Here is a 17,212-nt window from a genome sequence, read left to right as displayed (position 1 = left end):
GAGGGAGAGAGAGAGGGAGAGAGTAAAAGTGGGGGCTATACGAGAAGTAGCCCACGTGATGTTAATCTCTATGATGTGGTTCTTGGCGCAAACAAATGTGTTCGTGCCTCTTCTAGCTGTATGTCCAAGTTGTCAATGCAGCCTCATCTTATAGTAGTAGTAGAAGGTGCTCAATTGCGGCATTGCAGCAAGCAAGACAAAAAGAAGAATGAAATAGAAATTCATAAGCAGGCTACCAGTACTGTCTTGTCCATTCAACAACGAATCAAACTCCAGCAATGTTGTTTCTGAACAGGCCTTTGAGATCTCGCATTGACCTCCTAAAACCCAACTTGCGGAGGGAAGTGCAGAACAAACAATTCAACGCATTGTCAAGCGAGGCAACAAGGAGCTTTGACGTTGGACAGCAAGTTCTGGCACGTGACCATCGAGAAAACAAGTGGACAAGAAATGGTCCACTGGTGATTCTTATTAAACACTACAAGAACAAACACACAAAATACGCTGGACACAGAATACTAAAATACAATGTTTGTGGCGCATGATGTAGACAGATCAGGAACTAAGAGCAGAGCCATGTAGAGAGGCCTATCAAGTTGTGCACATAAAGACCACTCATCATCCACTAGAGAAACAACACACAAGTTCAAAACAGGAGGTCCAGTGATTAATAATAACTTCATTAGGGGCCAGGGCTCCTGTAACGTGTCCTTCACAGAGCACTTGAGGGAGGCAGGATCAGATGGCTTCCTGCTCCGCTCCTTCCATCACAGGAGTGCTGTCTATTGATTATATTGTACCGGGCCTTTTTAACGGTGAAAAAGCGGGCTATTTACAGCCCAGCTAAGTCTGCTCTTCCTGCTAATCTAATCCCCAAGCTACTCATGTGGTCATTCCTTCCAAGAAAGCTGAGAGCACTGTGTAACTTTATACCTGCCCGCCCCTAAGGAGAGGGAGAGAGAGTCGTAGAGGGAGGAATAGAATGAATAATGGGGGGGGGGGGGAGAGAGAGGGAGGTAGACGCTATGGAGTAAAATCACCTTTGGGTATCATCATCACCAATCCTCTTCCGCGTCCTAAACCAACCCTGTCTGGCCTTTGCTCACCCCTAACACCATAGGTTAGTTCAGTTCTGCGCCATTAACTCTGGTCCTATAAGTGCATCTCCTCCCCCAGCTCTGCTGCCACACATACACACGCGCGCGCTTCCGAAAGGTCACACACTCCCTTGCACAAACACACTCTTTAACAATCCATTATCTCAGCTTTTACTGTAGAGAGAATACAAATGTGTTTGCATGACTGTACTTGACAGGGTTCAGACTAGCGAACAGGAGATGCAGCACAGAGTTGTGTTACACCCCATCACATGAAGTCTACGCTACACACAAGCAGACGGACTCCTTTCAAGACGTGTTTAAAGAAGACCCAGACACTGACCGCAGCGTGGTGACTGAGTGACACCTGCAAGACACTCAACACCACGCTGCTTTGATCCCGCGCTGCCGCTACTGTTCCAACACTGTCTGTGTGTGTGTGTGTGTGTGTCTGTGTGTACCGTCTGAAAAAGTTAGGCTTACACTTCTCCCTTCCACCCCCGCCCACCTTCTCCATGTCCTCCTCTCTGAGGACTGGGCCGCCTTTTGTTCACAGGGACCTGAAATCCAAGACGATTTGGCCGGTAACATCTTTCACTCTCCGGGCCTCACTGGAGCATTAACTGCAACCCGATACGGGCCTTTTCAAAGCCTCCTGTTATTGGGTAAATATGGGTCACTTTGGACTGGTCCATTATGTCGCTTGGGGGGGGGGCTGGTTTCACATGAAGGAGACAACTGAATGACACTGAATGCTCCTGAGTTTTGTCAGCACGGGGATAACAGAGGCGTGGCTCAGTACAGAAACAACGTCCCACAGCCGACGGTCTCTCTGAGCCGGGTGAATCGCCGAAAATAAATAAATCGAGAGAACTCTGGGGGGGGGGGGGGGGGGGGGGGACTCCAACTGGAAAAACGGACGATGGAATAATCATAATGTTGTTTTTGAACCCCTCTCCTCAATATTTATGCTAGCATCCGCAGCTGGTTGAGCCGCTCAAACAGTTCGGAGGCTTTTGGCCGGCAAACGTTTTTCCACTTGGGGTTGAAAGTCTGAATACCTGGGCAGCATCTCCTGCTGAGGCTAATAACCATCCTGGGTTTCCACTAAGGCCCCCGGCTGTGTGCGCCCTCACTCCTGCTGTCTGGAAAACCACCGGGAGCCCCATCCCTAATTCAAAGTGAAAAGATAAGTGTCGAAAACGTTCCGGTGGGTTCCGTGTGGTTTCCAGCTGAGAACGAGCGGCTTGTCTTTGCGTTGGGGAGCCGTGTGGCAGAGCTAAAGGCAGAGTGGTCTGGCTTTCTTGTTCTGTGAGGGCCGACAGGGCCGGAAGGGGGAAACACAGGGAGGTTTGGAGCAGGGATGTCATAGATGAGACGGGCCGGGCCAGACCCGTGTAGGGCTGGCTCTGGTGGAGAAGATCACTACCCAGATCACTACCCAGACACCCTACACTGCAGAGAGTGACTCACTTCCTGTTCGTTGGCAGACATGTGACTAAGCAAAAGGGCGTTGTTTTGGCTGCGACCCACACAAGGGCCCTAGCACCTCGCTCCTGGTCGGACCTGTAAGGCTCCTCACAGGGGAACACGTACAAAGGCCTCCCTGTGTACGCATGAGGTCCTCTGTGACTGACAGACACTGCTTCCCCACAACAGAAACCATGAATCACTGGAGCGCGTTGCCTGGAGAGAGCAGGGGCCAGCTGCCATTTCAGTGAATCTCTGTGTCTGAGTGCCGCTCCTGCACTGACCCCAGACCAGTCTGCACCTCTGCACCTGTCTGCTCCCCCAGCAGCCACTCTGATCCAGGGACAGTTGTTCACGCGGAGGATCAAAGAGGGCCTCCTGGGAAGGTTGTCAGGAGGATGGGCTGGAGACAGAGCCCAGGGCTCCCTCAGTCTCATCGCTACAGGACTACTGGATCACAGAGCCTCCACTGTGCTTAGTAAGAAGACAACATCAATCTGTACAGTCTTACCTACGAGACAGGTTCAAGGATGGAATCCTCGTTCCCTTCTGACTGAGGGTCAGACAGACAGGTCTTAGTGGATGTGAGACAGGGGGCTAGTTTTGAGGCCTGGGGGAGGGGGGGGGAGCTCCTGGTGGGGGGCTTTGCCACACCAGTCCAGAGCCTCTTGGACAGCAGTCGTCCTGTCCGGAAGTCTTCCTTTAGCGCTCCCAGCTCCAGTAGCGGTTGGGAATCCAGGCCTGAGAATGTTGTGGGGGTGGAAGAGGGGGTGGGTGGGGGGGGGGAGATAGAGCCACACACCTGCCAGATGATTTGTCATTATGGAGGGGTCAGTACTCAGCTGTCACCCCCTAATCACCCACCCCGCCCCCTCCGCCCACCCCTGCCCCGCTCCATCCTCCGAAAACACCCCCCGCATTCCTCAGGCGTCTCTGGTTACACACACCCACCGCTCTGCTGGCCCTGCCCCCACCTCCTCAACCCTGCCAGCACCAGGCCTGCTGTGCAGGGACAGTGTGTGTGTGTGTGTTTCTGACAGTGTGTGTGTGTGAGTATATGTGGATGTGGTTTCGAGCACGTGTGTGTTTTAGAGAACCGACCAACTTGTTTCTCTGTCTTCACACCAAAAGTGCAACAACAAAACACGACAGCATTTTGAGTGATTCCTCCAAACGGTGTGTGTGTGTGTCAGAACTGTCCAAAAACCAGAGGCAGCGCCCCCTTAAGCCAAACCAAACAGCGAGCACTCTCACAGGTATACTCCATCTGTCAACGTCAGCCTTTCAGCACACGAGGGTCGGAGGTCAGGCTCATTTCCATGGGATGTAGTTTCCTTCAGGACGTGAGAGTGTGAGAGATCTCCCCCCCCGCAGTAGAGCGAGAGGGGGAGGGGGGGGGGCGTCTCCATGCGATGACATCATCCGCTCATGAGGCCACAGAGCCCTCATCCGTTATGGTGCATCTTATCATCGCTGACGAATCAGCGGCCCTCCGCTGCTCCCAGACGGAGCAGGAGGAGGAGGAGGGATATCAGTAACACTTAGTTGAGAGGGACCCCCTTTTAGAGTGTTAACACAAGCACTGCACGACACTTGACATTAACGCTTAGAGACGCGCGGACCGGTCCGCAGTGACGTGACAACTCACGAGCAAGCGGTGTGCTGATGTCGGAGAAAAGGTTCCTAGCCAAAGTAGTATCTGTATTTACTGACGTACGATTACCAACAAAAAAAAGGCGTTTATGTGGGTTTATAAAGGCCATAACAGTGCTTCCCTACTTTCGCTCATCAGACAGTCACCTGCCATTGTTCGCCCTGGCTTGTGAATCGCTCCCCTGCGCTTCCCCTGTCTGGCCTGCTGGGGGCAGTAGAGCCTGCCTGACCAGGCCACAGGCCCGTGTTCCCGCCAACGCAGGGCACCCTGCCATCCGCGCCAGCGGTCACTCGATCTGGCAAACGAGCGCTGCCAGCCGGCTAGCTACCTCCCAGGGCCGTCGCCCCGGGAGACCAAGCAGGGCTGGGAGGGGGAGGGAGGGGGGGATAATTAGGTAACATCAGTGTCGTCGTTAACCAAATGGGTCTGTAAACAATAGAGGGAGGCATACGCTCCTCAGAGCAGGGCCAGGGAGACGCGCTCCGCAGGCCATGCCGGGGGACTCCTCGGGGGGGGGGGGGGGGGGGCATCTCGGGAATAGAATCCTGAGAACAGGAGCGCCCCGTGAGAGCTCTTACGCTACACAGGTATCAGTTTCCAGATCACCTCAAGCCACAGGGAGAGGCTGGAGGATTTCAATTAGGGAGACAGAGGGAGGGGTAGTGAGAGCGGGAAGGAGTCTGTGTGTGTGTGTGTGGGGGGGGGGGGTTGGTAAACAAAGGCAGAAAGACAGAGAGAGGGGGAGGTGTAGGAGGGATAGGCATGCATCATGGTGGAGCAGCTAGCATGCTTAGCTGGGTGAGATGAGTCTGTGCCGGCCAGACCCACATGACAGCAGTTTGTTTTCTTTCTCCGGCTCTTAAGAGGGGTGTGTGAGCCAGCTAATCCCCCTGCACATCACCCAACCCTCTACCCTGGGGGGAAGGAGGGGCACGCACACACACACACACACACACACACGCGCACACTCACACACACTTTTCCACTGTTGTATATGTGTGTGGGCACCAGCTATTTTTGGTTTTGGTACCTCTACTTACTACACAACTCAGCATATATTTTTTGTGTGTGTACATACAGTGCCCTCCAAAAGTATTGGAACAGTGAGGCCAATTCCTTTATTTTTGCTGTAGACTGAAAACATTTGGGCTTGACATCAAACGATGAATGTGAAACCAGAGATCAACGTTTCAGCTTTTATTTCCAGGTATTTACATCAGGATCTGATGCACAAATTAGAAAATATCACCTTTTTGTTCGAACCCACCCATTTGTCACGTGAGCAAAAGTATTGGAACATATGACTGACAGGTGTGTTTTGTTGCCCAGGTGTGTCCTATTACATACATTATTCAATCAATAAATACCACTGAATGTCTACACTCAGGTTCAGATTGGGTAAGATAGGTTTTGTCTATGCAGACTGTATTCAGAGGTGAAAACAACATGAAAACCGGAGCGCTGTCTTTGGGTGAAAAACAAGCAATTGTGAGTCTTAGAGAAGATGGAAAATCAATCAGAGCCATTGCAGAAACATTGGCCATAGCCAGTACAACCATTTGGAATGTCCTGAAGAAGAAGAAAACTACTGGTGTACTAAGTAACAGACGTCGAACAGGTAGACCAAGGAAAACATCAGCAGTTGATGACAGAAACATTGTGAGAGCTGTAAAGAAAGACCCTAAAACAACTGTTAGTGAGATCAGCAACAACCTCCAGATGGCAGGAGTGAAGGTATCACTATCTACTGTTCGCAGAAGACTTCATGAACAAAAGTACAAGGGCTACACCAGAAGATGCAAACCACTCATTAGCAAGAAGAATAGGAAGGCCAGGCTGGAATTTGCCAAAAAGTACAGAGATGAACCTCAAAAATTCTGGGACAAAGTTTTATGGACTGATGAGACAAAGATTAACTTTTACCAAAGTGATGGAAAGGCTAAAGTTTGGAGAAATATAGGAACTGCTCATGATCCCAAACACACAAGCTCATCTGTGAAACACGGTGGAGGTAATGTCATGGCTTGGGCTTGCATGGCTTCTTCTAGGACGGGCTCATTAATCTTCATTGAGGATGTAACACATGATGGCAGCAGCAAAATGAACTCGGAAGTCTACAGAAACATTTTGTCTGCCAATTTAAGGAAAGATGCAACCAAACTGATTGGCAGAGCCTTCATCATGCAGCAAGATAACGACCCAAAACACACTGCCAAAACAACAAAGGAGTTCATCAGGGGCAAGAAATGGAAGGTATTAGACTGGCCAAGTCAATCTCCAGACTTAAACCCTATAGAGCATGCATTTTACCTGCTTAAGAGGAGACTGAAGGGAGGAACCCCACAAAACAAACAACAACTGAAAGAGGCTGCAGTGAAAGCCTGGGAAAGCATCAAAAAGGAAGAATGCAAAAGTTTGGTGACGTCAATGGGTCACAGACTTGCTGCAGTTATTGAAAGCAAAGGATTTGCAACTAAATATTAAGTCTTATTCACTTAAATATGTTTTAAGTATATCTGTTCCAATACTTTTGCTCACATGACAAATGGGTGGATTCAAACAAAATGTGATATTTTCTTAGTTGTGCATCAGATCCTGATGTAAATACCTGGAAATAAAAGCTGAAACGTTGATCTCTGGTCTCACGTTCATTATTTGATGTCAAGCCCAAATGTTTTCAGTCTACAGCAAAAATAAAGGAATTCGCCTCACTGTTCCAATACTTTTGGAGGGCACTGTATGTGTGTGTGTGTGTGTGTGTGTGTATATATATATATATATATATATATTCACGTGTGTGTTCTTAAAGAATTGTCAGGAGACATCTAATTCTACTGGGCTCGACCCTACAGCCTGTAACCAAGGACACACATAAACCTGGACAGAGGGCAGCAGTATCTTCCCTTGGGGAGTTCTACCTAACAGCCTAGCCGTGTGTGTGTGTGTGTGTGTGTGTGTGTGTGTAAGTGTGCGTGAGAGAGAGAACGAGAGAGAGACTATGTGTAGAGAGAGAGAGTGTGTAGACTGCCCAGAGAAGGATCTAGCCCTGGGGTCCCCAGAGGAAAAACAGCAACACTAAATACACCTCTCCTTTAAAACCTCAAACTCACTGACAGACCAGAACACACACAGACCGGTCTCATAACTCCCCTCTCCCTCCTTACCCCTTCTTCTTTCCCTCTCCCTCCCCCTCTCCATCTCTCTCTCCCTCCCTTCATCCCTCCTTCATCCTTACTCTGGGTCTGACCGTCATTAACAACAAACAGAAAGAGCCTTTTCCCAGAGTCTGAGCATTCCCCGACAATTATTCCTGTTGCATGACTCATCAACAGAGAAGATCAATATTTGCACAGAAATATTTGAGAAGCAACAATGAGGCTGTGTCTATTAATGCCATGTTTACAGAGATCGAGCATAATAGCACAGGAGGTTATCAGCAGTGCTGAACTGTACAGTGTAATCCCCTTTATCAGGAGGGCTTGGACCACCAGGTCTCTACTCTGGGCTGGACCTCCAGGTCTCTGCTCTGGGCTGGACCTCCAGGTCTCCACTCTGGGCTGGAACTCCAGGTCTCTGCTCTGGGCTGGACTTCCAGGTCTCTGCTCTGGGCTGGACCTCCAGGTCTCTACTCTGGGCTGGACTTCCAGGTCTCTGCTCTGGGCTGGACCTCCAGGTCTCCACTCTGGGCTGGACTTCCAGGTCTCTGCTCTGGGCTGGACCTCCAGGTCTCCACTCTGGGCTGGACCTCCAGGTCTCTGCTCTGGGCTGGACCTCCAGGTCTCCACTCTGGGCTGGACTTCCAGGTCTCTGCTCTGGGCTGGACCTCCAGGTCTCCACTCTGGGCTGGACTTCCAGGTCTCTGCTCTGGGCAGGACCTCCAGGTCTCCACTCTGGGCTGGACTTCCAGGTCTCCACTCTGGGCTGGACTTCCAGGTCTCCACTCTGGGCTGGACCTCCAGGTCTCTGACCCTGAGCCCTGCGATGCTGAGGCCCCAGAGTGCAGTGCTGACAAAGACTTGGTGTTTGCAAGTCAAATGGCCCCGGCCCCGCTGCCAAGCTCTGGCTTCCCAGCCCTCATCAGATCCTGTCGCCTCTGAGCATGCAAATGACCGGTGTGCCAGTCCCAGGGTCTGGCTGCTATGGGAGGGAAATGACACATCTACAGAGGTGTAGATCTGTGGTGGACTCTCAGTCTCCACCACTCATTAAGCACACACACACACACACAAAAACACACACACACACACATACTGTCTTAAATACACACAAATCTCTCTTACACACCCACACACACACTCTTATACACAGACTCACACAAAAACACACATTGAAAAGACCAAAGCCTAATCAGATGTCTCTCCAATTAAACATCGGCCACAAAGTCTACAGACTGAAGGGAGCAAAAACAGTTGGGAAGTTCTGTTGTTGTTCAAGAGCTTTGCAGTCACGCCAAACCATGACTCTCATAAATGCCATTTGACAGCGTTGCCACTGAATATTCTAACTGGCGCAGCGAGAGCGAGAGTGTCTGGAACGTTATCTAATGGTGGTAAAAGCAGATCAAAGACCTGTGCTCTCAGGGAGTTCATCGGAGGTCACAGAGGAAGGTGCCTCCTTCTCCATCACACAGCCCAGAATTCTAGCATCAAAGCTGGTTGTGGTGTGTGTGGTGTGTGTGGTGTGTGTGCGGTGTGCGTGTGTGGTGTGTATGGGTGTCTGCCTCTCCCTCGGAGGTAACATCACTCAGCTGACGCCAATCTCCTCTCATCACTCTGAAGTCCCAGGCTGTCTCTTCTCCCCCCCGCTTCCCCCCCAACAGCTCCTTCTTCCCTCCCTCCCTCCGCCCTGCCATCACCCCCCACACCCTTCAGCCCCCTCACATCCTCCCAGGCCCCAGACGCTCACGTGGACAGATCCCCTGCAGGGATCACAGCACCAGGGCCGTATGGAAAAGCCATCTCAGGCCCAGCCTCTAAACCCCCCCCTCCCCCCCTCAGGCCCAGCCTCTAAAACCCCCTCCCCCTCTCAGGCCCAGCCTCTAAAACCCCCTCCCCTCCTCAGGCCCAGCCTCTAAAACCCCCTCCCCCCCTCAGGCCCAGCCTCTAGAACCCCCTCCCCCCCTCAGGCCCAGCCTCTAGAACCCCCTCCCCCCTTCAGGCCCAGCTTCTAGAAGCCCCCCGCTCCCCCCCTCAGGCCCAGCCTCTAGAACCCCCCCCTCCCCCCCCTCAGGCCCAGCCTCTAGAACCCCCCCCCCCAGGAGAGAGACAGGAGTCCCACCAACTCTCTTCTCAACGCGTGGAGGGATGGGGGGAGAGGGGCGAGAGAGGGGCGAGAGAGTGGCGAGAGAGTGGCGAGAGAAAGCCGGGGAGAGAGAGAGAAAATGTGGGTGAGAGTGCTGGAGATACAGAAAGCCAGAGAGAGAAAAGGAGAGAGAGAGAGTTAGGTAGTGTGTCATCGGCAGAGCATGAGAGAGAGCAGGCCTGGGTACAGCTCGGTGGTTAGAGCACTGCAGATCAAGAGATTGTAGGTTCAAAATCCCCGTGCTGTACGTCACTTTGGATAAAATACCATACCAGACAAACACACACTCCCATCTATCCACACACACACACACACACACACACACCTGTCCAAGTCTGGGGGCTGGGTGGAGAGGCAGGAGAACATCACTCACACAGCCATTAATCTCTGGCTCTGAGCCAGACAGGGAAGCAGGCCTCAAGTCCCTACACATCCAACACATCAAGCCCCAGTGTGTGTGTGTGTGTGTGAGTGTTGGAGGGATAGAGGATGAAAGGTCTGTTTGTACAGGGAAAGACACACACACACGTAGCCAGCTCCTTCTAGTAGTTTGATGATCCAACTTCCCCATCCGTCTACAAGCCCAACCCCCCCCCATCCTTTAGAGTTTTAACCCTTCAACCCCCAGTGACCAGGGGGTCTCTGCTGGGCTGGGGGGAAGGGGCTGGGGCGAAGGGGCTGGGGGGAAGGGGCTGGGGCGAAGGGGCTGGGGCGAAGGGGCTGGGGCGAAGGGGCTGGGGGGTGGCTGAGTTGGGGGGCTGGGGGATGGGGCTGGGGGGCAGGACCACTTCCTGGTGTACAGCTCAGGGTTCCCAGGAGAGGAGCTCCAGACTAAACACACTCCCTCTCCCTCTGCCTCTCTCTCTCTCTCAACTGCTCTCCCCATCACCATGGCGATGAGAGACGGACGCTTGACAACCAGCTCCCGACAGAAACCTCACTTTTTCCACCAATTAAAGAAAGCTGAGAGAGGAGGGGGAGGGGACGGAGGGGGGAGCTCAACTTCAAAATAGGATCCACATTGGCATTTAGCGCAGCGCATTGAGCAACCCATGTCAGAGAGATGGACTCATTTCAGAGCGCCTTGGGCCAACACAAACAACCGCCCTCTCTAGCTTTCATTGTCAGCACTTGAGGTTTCAGTAGATTTTTTTTTTAAATGATGCACTGCCAATATCTCTTTTCCTCTATTCCACCCCTTTACCCCCCCCCCCCCCCCCCCCACACACACACACACACACACACACACACTATCCTTGTCCCTTCTTTCTTCCCCCCCCCCCTTCTTCTCGTAACAGAGTTGGTTGGTTTGTCATCGCCTGCAGAACTTTTGAACAACCCCAGAACGCATCGAATCCTCGTGTACAAGCACACACTGCAAAACTATCTCTCCAAAATATACACACACACATATCCAAATTATAATTCATGTACATGTAAACAATCTACCTAACAAACAGGACCCAAACAGTAACATGTGTTACAGCCCAAAGAAGAATATTCAAATGTCCAACTCATTGTTGTCTCCACTCACATTCTATCCTTCTCCAGACATCAGACTGCCCTGGGTGTGTGTCTGGGTGTGTGTGTGTGTGTGTGTGTGTGTATGTGTGTGTGGTACTAAGTGTTACAGTTACAAGCCCACATCAAGCTCAGCTGAACCAATCCCCCTGGATGAAGCCGACCACTGGCTCTCAAACCAAACACACCTCAACCTGACTGGGCCTCATCCAGGATGACTGGGCCTCACCCAAGATGACTGGGCCTCATCCCGGATGACTGGGCCTCACCCAGGATGACTGGGCCTCATCCCGGATGACAGGGCCTCATTCAGGATGACTGGGCCTCACCCAGGATGACTGGGCCTCACCCAGCATGACTGGGCCTCACCCAGCATGACTGGGCCTCACCCAGGATGACTGGGCCTCACCCAGCATGACTGGGCCTCACCAAGAATGACTGTGCATCACCAAGGATGACTGGGCCTCACCCCGGATGACTGGGCCTCACCCAGGATGACTGGGCCTCACCCAGCATGACTGGGCCTCACCCAGCATGACTGGGCCTCACCAAGAATGACTGTGCATCACCAAGGATGACTGGGCCTCACCCCGGATGACTGGGCCTCACCCAGGATGACTGGGCCTCCCCCAGGATGACTGGGCCTCCCCCAGGATGACAGGGCCTCACCCAGGATGACTGGGCCTCACCCTGGATGACTGGGCCTCACCAAGGATGACTGGGCCTCACCAAGGATGACTGGGCCTCACCAAGGATGACTGGGCCTCATCGCAACATACCTGCCTGCACTTCAACACACACCTGGAGCTCTTCTGCAATGGAACATCAAACTGTATGGGTACAACAGGTCTCCAAGCAACAGGTAAACTGTAAAGAACACACACACACACTCAGCGCTGCTGTCAGGGACGAGGCCTGCCTTTTCACCTTCTTGAAACCCTGACAGTGTGGGTCGCCTGTCCTCTGTGGTGAATCACACACACCAGGGGAAGAGGGGTTTTAGGGATCTATAGAGCGGGGCTGGAGAGGATGGGGGGTGGGTGAAAGCTGAATGGACACTTTCAGAGGCCCCTGTTGTCTGAACATGCAGCCTGTACCAGTATTGCGGCAGCTGTCTTTAATAAGAGACCAGCTCAGCCCGTATTTATTCAGGTAGAGCAGAGAGGGAGAGAGAGAGGGAGAGAGAGAGAGCGAGAGAGAGAGCGAGAGAGAGAGGAAACAAAGAGAGAGAAAGAGAGGCGTGGTCCCTTCTTTTTCCTGGCAGGCACACAGCGCTCCTGCGGTTTTTTGGGGGGCAAAGGGACAAGGCGAAAGACACAGACAGAGGGAGACACACACACGCATAGAGGTCGAGAGAGAGATCGGGAGAGGGAAAGAAAGATGGAGAGAAAACAACTCGTGGAGAAGGGGGGGGGGGGGGGGCTAGATAAAGAGCCACTCCACTCTGCCCTCTGATGGCTGGACATCCTGTTCAGGGCCCAGCCCCCGGGACCACAGGGGGCGGGTGTCCCCCAACCCCCCCCCCCGCACCCCGACGCCGCTATCTAAGACAAATCACCAGTGGTGCTGCTGTCACCATGGGCTCTAACCAAGACAAACAGCCCTGTTTAAAATGAGCCCCTAGCCCCCCCCCCCCTCCCCCCCCCCACACACACACAAACACACACACAGACGCCTCACAGGTCAGGAGACTGGGGCTCCATCCCAGCTCTGTGTCACCCTCTCCACCCAGCTCCTGACCTTGCTGCGCTCCCTGAACGCCTCCCTCCCTCTCTCCACATCACACGGGCCAGGCGAGCCTGTGGCTTGGCTGAGGCGGGGCGCGTGGAAGTGTGTGTGATCCCAGACGTGCGTTGCGTTTACGGGCAAGTGGGTGCTTGTGTGCAAGTGGGTGCTTGTGTGCGTGTGCATGCCAGTGTCAGACAGTGCGCGCCTGAAGCCGGATCTTAGCCAAATCACAAACTGCCAACGACGCAGGAAGCGTCAGCAGTATTTAGGAGCGCTGCATCATGGGAGTTGTGGTTTGTTTTGCCAAGCGAGGCTGGTCTGTGTCCCTGGGCCAGGGGGACTGGAGTTCCTCGTAGAGCGGAGCCTCATTTATCTCACTGGCAGAGTCTTTCCTCTACAGCCGTGGGTCCTCCAGGACCCTTGAACTGCTGACACCAACCCCCCCCCCCCCCCCCCCCAGCCCCAGCCCCCCCCCCAGTCAACTCCGGCATGCGGCAAACATTGTGAGCCGTGTTTCATCTGCATATTGATCAGCCCCGGCCAACAGAACCGGAACCTCAGCACTTCGCTGCATACATAATGTAGAGAAGCATCAGTTATTCTACTAAAACACTGCCTGCACTCCTTTAAGACACAGGCTCCTCCTTAATTAGGGTCCTCTGGAGGGAGTTATTTGAATGTGATGAAGAAATTTGAATCAATAGAGCTTTTTTTTCTTCTTTTTCTTGGGGATCATAAGATAAAAAGACACTGGAAAAACTATTGTCCACAATGTCCCGAGAAATTTCACCAGAGCATTGTGGCAAAACCACAGCTGTCGGTTGCTATGGTGAGTCTGAGCTGTTTATGAAAGTCACCTCTATCCAGTAATGAAAATTCCTGTAATTCACACAAACATGCTTCTGTGCTCCAACGAGAGGCTGTGTTGGTCTGTGGTCACACTGCTGTGCAGACGTCCTGCGCTCTCTGATGGATGGTCTGTGTTTGCGAGGGCTGGGCCAATGGCGTCGCGGATTGATTGGCCCGGGGGGGCTGTCGGGGAGAGCACTTCCTGTGTGTGTTAATGGACGCTCCTGCCCAGGGAGCCAACGTGGAGGCTCATGGAAAACTCTTCCTCCCCTCCTCCCTCCAACCTCTGTCTTCTCCTCCCTCCTCCTCCTCCTCCTTCCTCACAGCTAATCAGGACAGTGAGAGGAACCAGACTCTGCACAGCAGGCTGGAGGTTTCACCAGGCTCCCTTCTCCTCTCCTCTCCCTCTCCTCTCCCTCCCCCTCCTTTCCTCTCCCTGTCCCTCTCCTCTCCCTCTCCTCTCCTCTTCCTACCCTCTCTTTCCCCTCCACCTCCTCTCCCCTCCCCTCCTCTCCTTTCCTCTCCCTCTACCCTCCTCTCTTCTCCTCTCTTCTCCTCCGATGTGTGTTGGTGTGGGTGAGGGGTAGAGGTGTAAGGGGGGGGTGTGGGTGGTAGTGTGTGGCTCACCCTAGCCTGCCCAGCTGTTCCAGCTCTGGTACTGGGGGTCCGTAGGTGAGGATGTGGAGGGGCTGGTAGTGGTACAGGGCTTCCTCTATCCGGACCACAGGCTGGAAACACACGGTCTGTCCCTACACAGAGACACACAACACAGTCACAGGCTGGAGACACAGGCTGTCCCTACACAGAGACACACAACACAGTCACAGGCTGGAGACACAGTCTGTCCCTACACATAGACACACAACACAGTCACAGGCTGGAGACACACAACACAGTCACAGGCTGGAGACACAGGCTGTCCCTACACAGAGACACACAACACAGTCACAGGCTGGAGACACAGTCTGTCCCTACACAGAGACACACAACACAGTCACAGGCTGGAGACACACAACACAGTCACAGGCTGGAGACACACGGTCTGTCCCTACACAGAGACACACAACACAGGCACAGGCTGGAGACACAGGCTGTCCCTACACAGAGACACACAACACAGTCACAGGCTGGAGACACAGGCTGTCCCTACACAGAGACACACAACACAGTCACAGGCTGGAGACACACAACACAGTCACAGGCTGGAGACACAGTCTGTCCCTACACAGAGACACACAACACAGTCACAGGCTGGAGACACAGGCTGTCCCTACACAGAGACACACAACACAGTCACAGGCTGGAGACACAGGCTGTCCCTACACAGAGACACACAACACAGTCACAGGCTGGAGACACAGTCTGTCCCTACACAGAAACACACAACACAGTCACAGGCTGGAGACACACGGTCTGTCCCTACACAGAGACACACAACACAGTCACAGGCTGGAGACACACGGTCTGTCCCTACACAGAGACACACAACACAGTCACAGGCTGGAGACACACAACACAGTCACAGGCTGGAGACACACAACACAGTCACAGGCTGGAGACACAGGCTATCCCTACACAGAGACACACAACACAGTCACAGGCTGGAGACACACGGTCTGTCCCTACACAGAGACACACAACACAGTCACAGGCTGGAGACACAGTCTGTCCCTACACAGAGACACACAACACAGTCACAGGCTGGAGACACAGTCTGTCCCTACACAGAGACACACAACACAGTCACAGGCTGGAGACACAGGCTGTCCCTACACAGAGACACACAACACAGTCACAGGCTGGAGACACAGTCTGTCCCTACACAGAGACACACAACACAGTCACAGGCTGGAGACACACGGTCTGTCCCTACACAGAGACACACAACACAGTCACAGGCTGGAGACACACGGTCTGTCCCTACACAGAGACACACAACACAGTCACAGGCTGGAGACACACAACACAGTCACAGGCTGGAGACACACAACACAGTCACAGGCTGGAGACACAGGCTATCCCTACACAGAGACACACAACACAGTCACAGGCTGGAGACACACGGTCTGTCCCTACACAGAGACACACAACACAGTCACAGGCTGGAGACACAGTCTGTCCCTACACAGAGACACACAACACAGTCACAGGCTGGAGACACAGGCTGTCCCTACACAGAGACACACAACACAGTCACAGGCTGGAGACACACGGTCTGTCCCTACACAGAGACACACAACACAGTCACAGGCTGGAGACACAGTCTGTCCCTACACAGAGACACACAACACAGTCACAGGCTGGAGACACAGTCTGTCCCTACACAGAGACACACAACACAGTCACAGGCTGGAGACACACAACACAGTCACAGGCTAGAGACACAGTCTGTCCCTACACAGAGACACACAACACAGTCACAGGCTGGAGACACACGGTCTGTCCCTACACAGAGACACACAACACAGTCACAGGCTGGAGACACACAACACAGTCACAGGCTGGAGACACAGTCTGTCCCTACACAGAGACACACAACACAGTCACAGGCTGGAGACACACAACACAGTCACAGGCTAGAGACACAGTCTGTCCCTACACAGAGACACACAACACAGTCACAGGCTGGAGACACACGGTCTGTCCCTACACAGAGACACACAACACAGTCACAGGCTGGAGACACACAACACAGTCACAGGCTGGAGACACAGTCTGTCCCTACACAGAGACACACAACACAGTCACAGTCAGCTTCACCAGCTCAGGAACAAACACAATAGTCGTTTCTGGAAACAATGCCAGATACTACAATGCCTAGAGGGGGGAAAAACCGTGTGAAATGAGATTAATGTCAATCAAGCCCTCTTGGTATCTTCCCTCTGGTCCTGACAGACTGGTTTGGAAACGAAGGGTTAGTCAGACAGCATTTTTCCACCGTTTGTTTTCGGAGATGGAAGACTGTGATTAGGTAAGTTATTAAAAAACGTCCCACAGTACTGAATCAACAATACAAAGGATTTACCAACTGCCCCAAACTGGACATCCGTCCATATTCTCAAAGTACGTTAAACCATCGTCTGCTAGGGTGTGGGTTATGGAAAACCCTGCTCTCCTGTAGAGGCTGAAATATCATTTACAGAAAAATAACTTCTTTTGAACACATACTAAGGTATTTTATAACCAAAGTAAACACCATAAATAGTCCACTTAAACCCTATGCAAGACAAAGTAAGTAATGGAGCATAAATACAGAACCCAGGACGCCAGCCAGAGCACTGTGATTCATGACAGAGATTAACTATACTGCATAGCCATAGTAGAACGTGGTGTGTGTGTGTGTGAGAGAGGGAGGGAGAGAGAGAGAGAGAGAGGGGGAAAGAGAGAGAGAGAGAGAGGGGGAGAGAGAGAGATAGAGAGAGAGAGGGGGAGAGAGAGAGAGATGAGGGGGAGAGAGAGAGGGGGAGAGAGAGAGAGAGAGAGAGAGAGAGAGAGAGAGAGAGAGAGAGAGAGAGAGAGAGAGAGAGAGAGATGAGGCAAGACTGTGTTGCTAGGAAGTGTGTTGCACATGTGTGTGGAGGCAATCAGTTGC

General features: G+C 52.7%; 1 protein-coding gene across 2 annotated transcripts in view; it reads right to left on the bottom strand.

The window, feature by feature from the left end:
• The window catches only part of mnat1 (MNAT1 component of CDK activating kinase), a 30,936-nt gene that overhangs the window by 1,486 nt on the left and 12,238 nt on the right, over positions 1-17,212 (bottom strand). Inside the window, exon 7 of one of the 2 annotated variants that reach the window (XM_047049543.1) lies at positions 14,248-14,369. The exons of the other annotated variant lie outside the window; for it this stretch is intronic. Within the exon in view, the coding sequence (XP_046905499.1) occupies positions 14,248-14,369 (122 nt within the window). The remainder of the gene's footprint in view (positions 1-14,247; positions 14,370-17,212) is intronic. 2 annotated transcript variants of the gene reach the window in all.

This window comes from Hypomesus transpacificus, chromosome 3 (genome assembly GCF_021917145.1).
Source record: "Hypomesus transpacificus isolate Combined female chromosome 3, fHypTra1, whole genome shotgun sequence".
Classification (NCBI taxonomy): domain Eukaryota; kingdom Metazoa; phylum Chordata; class Actinopteri; order Osmeriformes; family Osmeridae; genus Hypomesus; species Hypomesus transpacificus.
The sequence above is the reverse complement of the archived record's forward strand: the minus strand, read 5'-3'. Positions and strand labels throughout refer to the sequence as shown.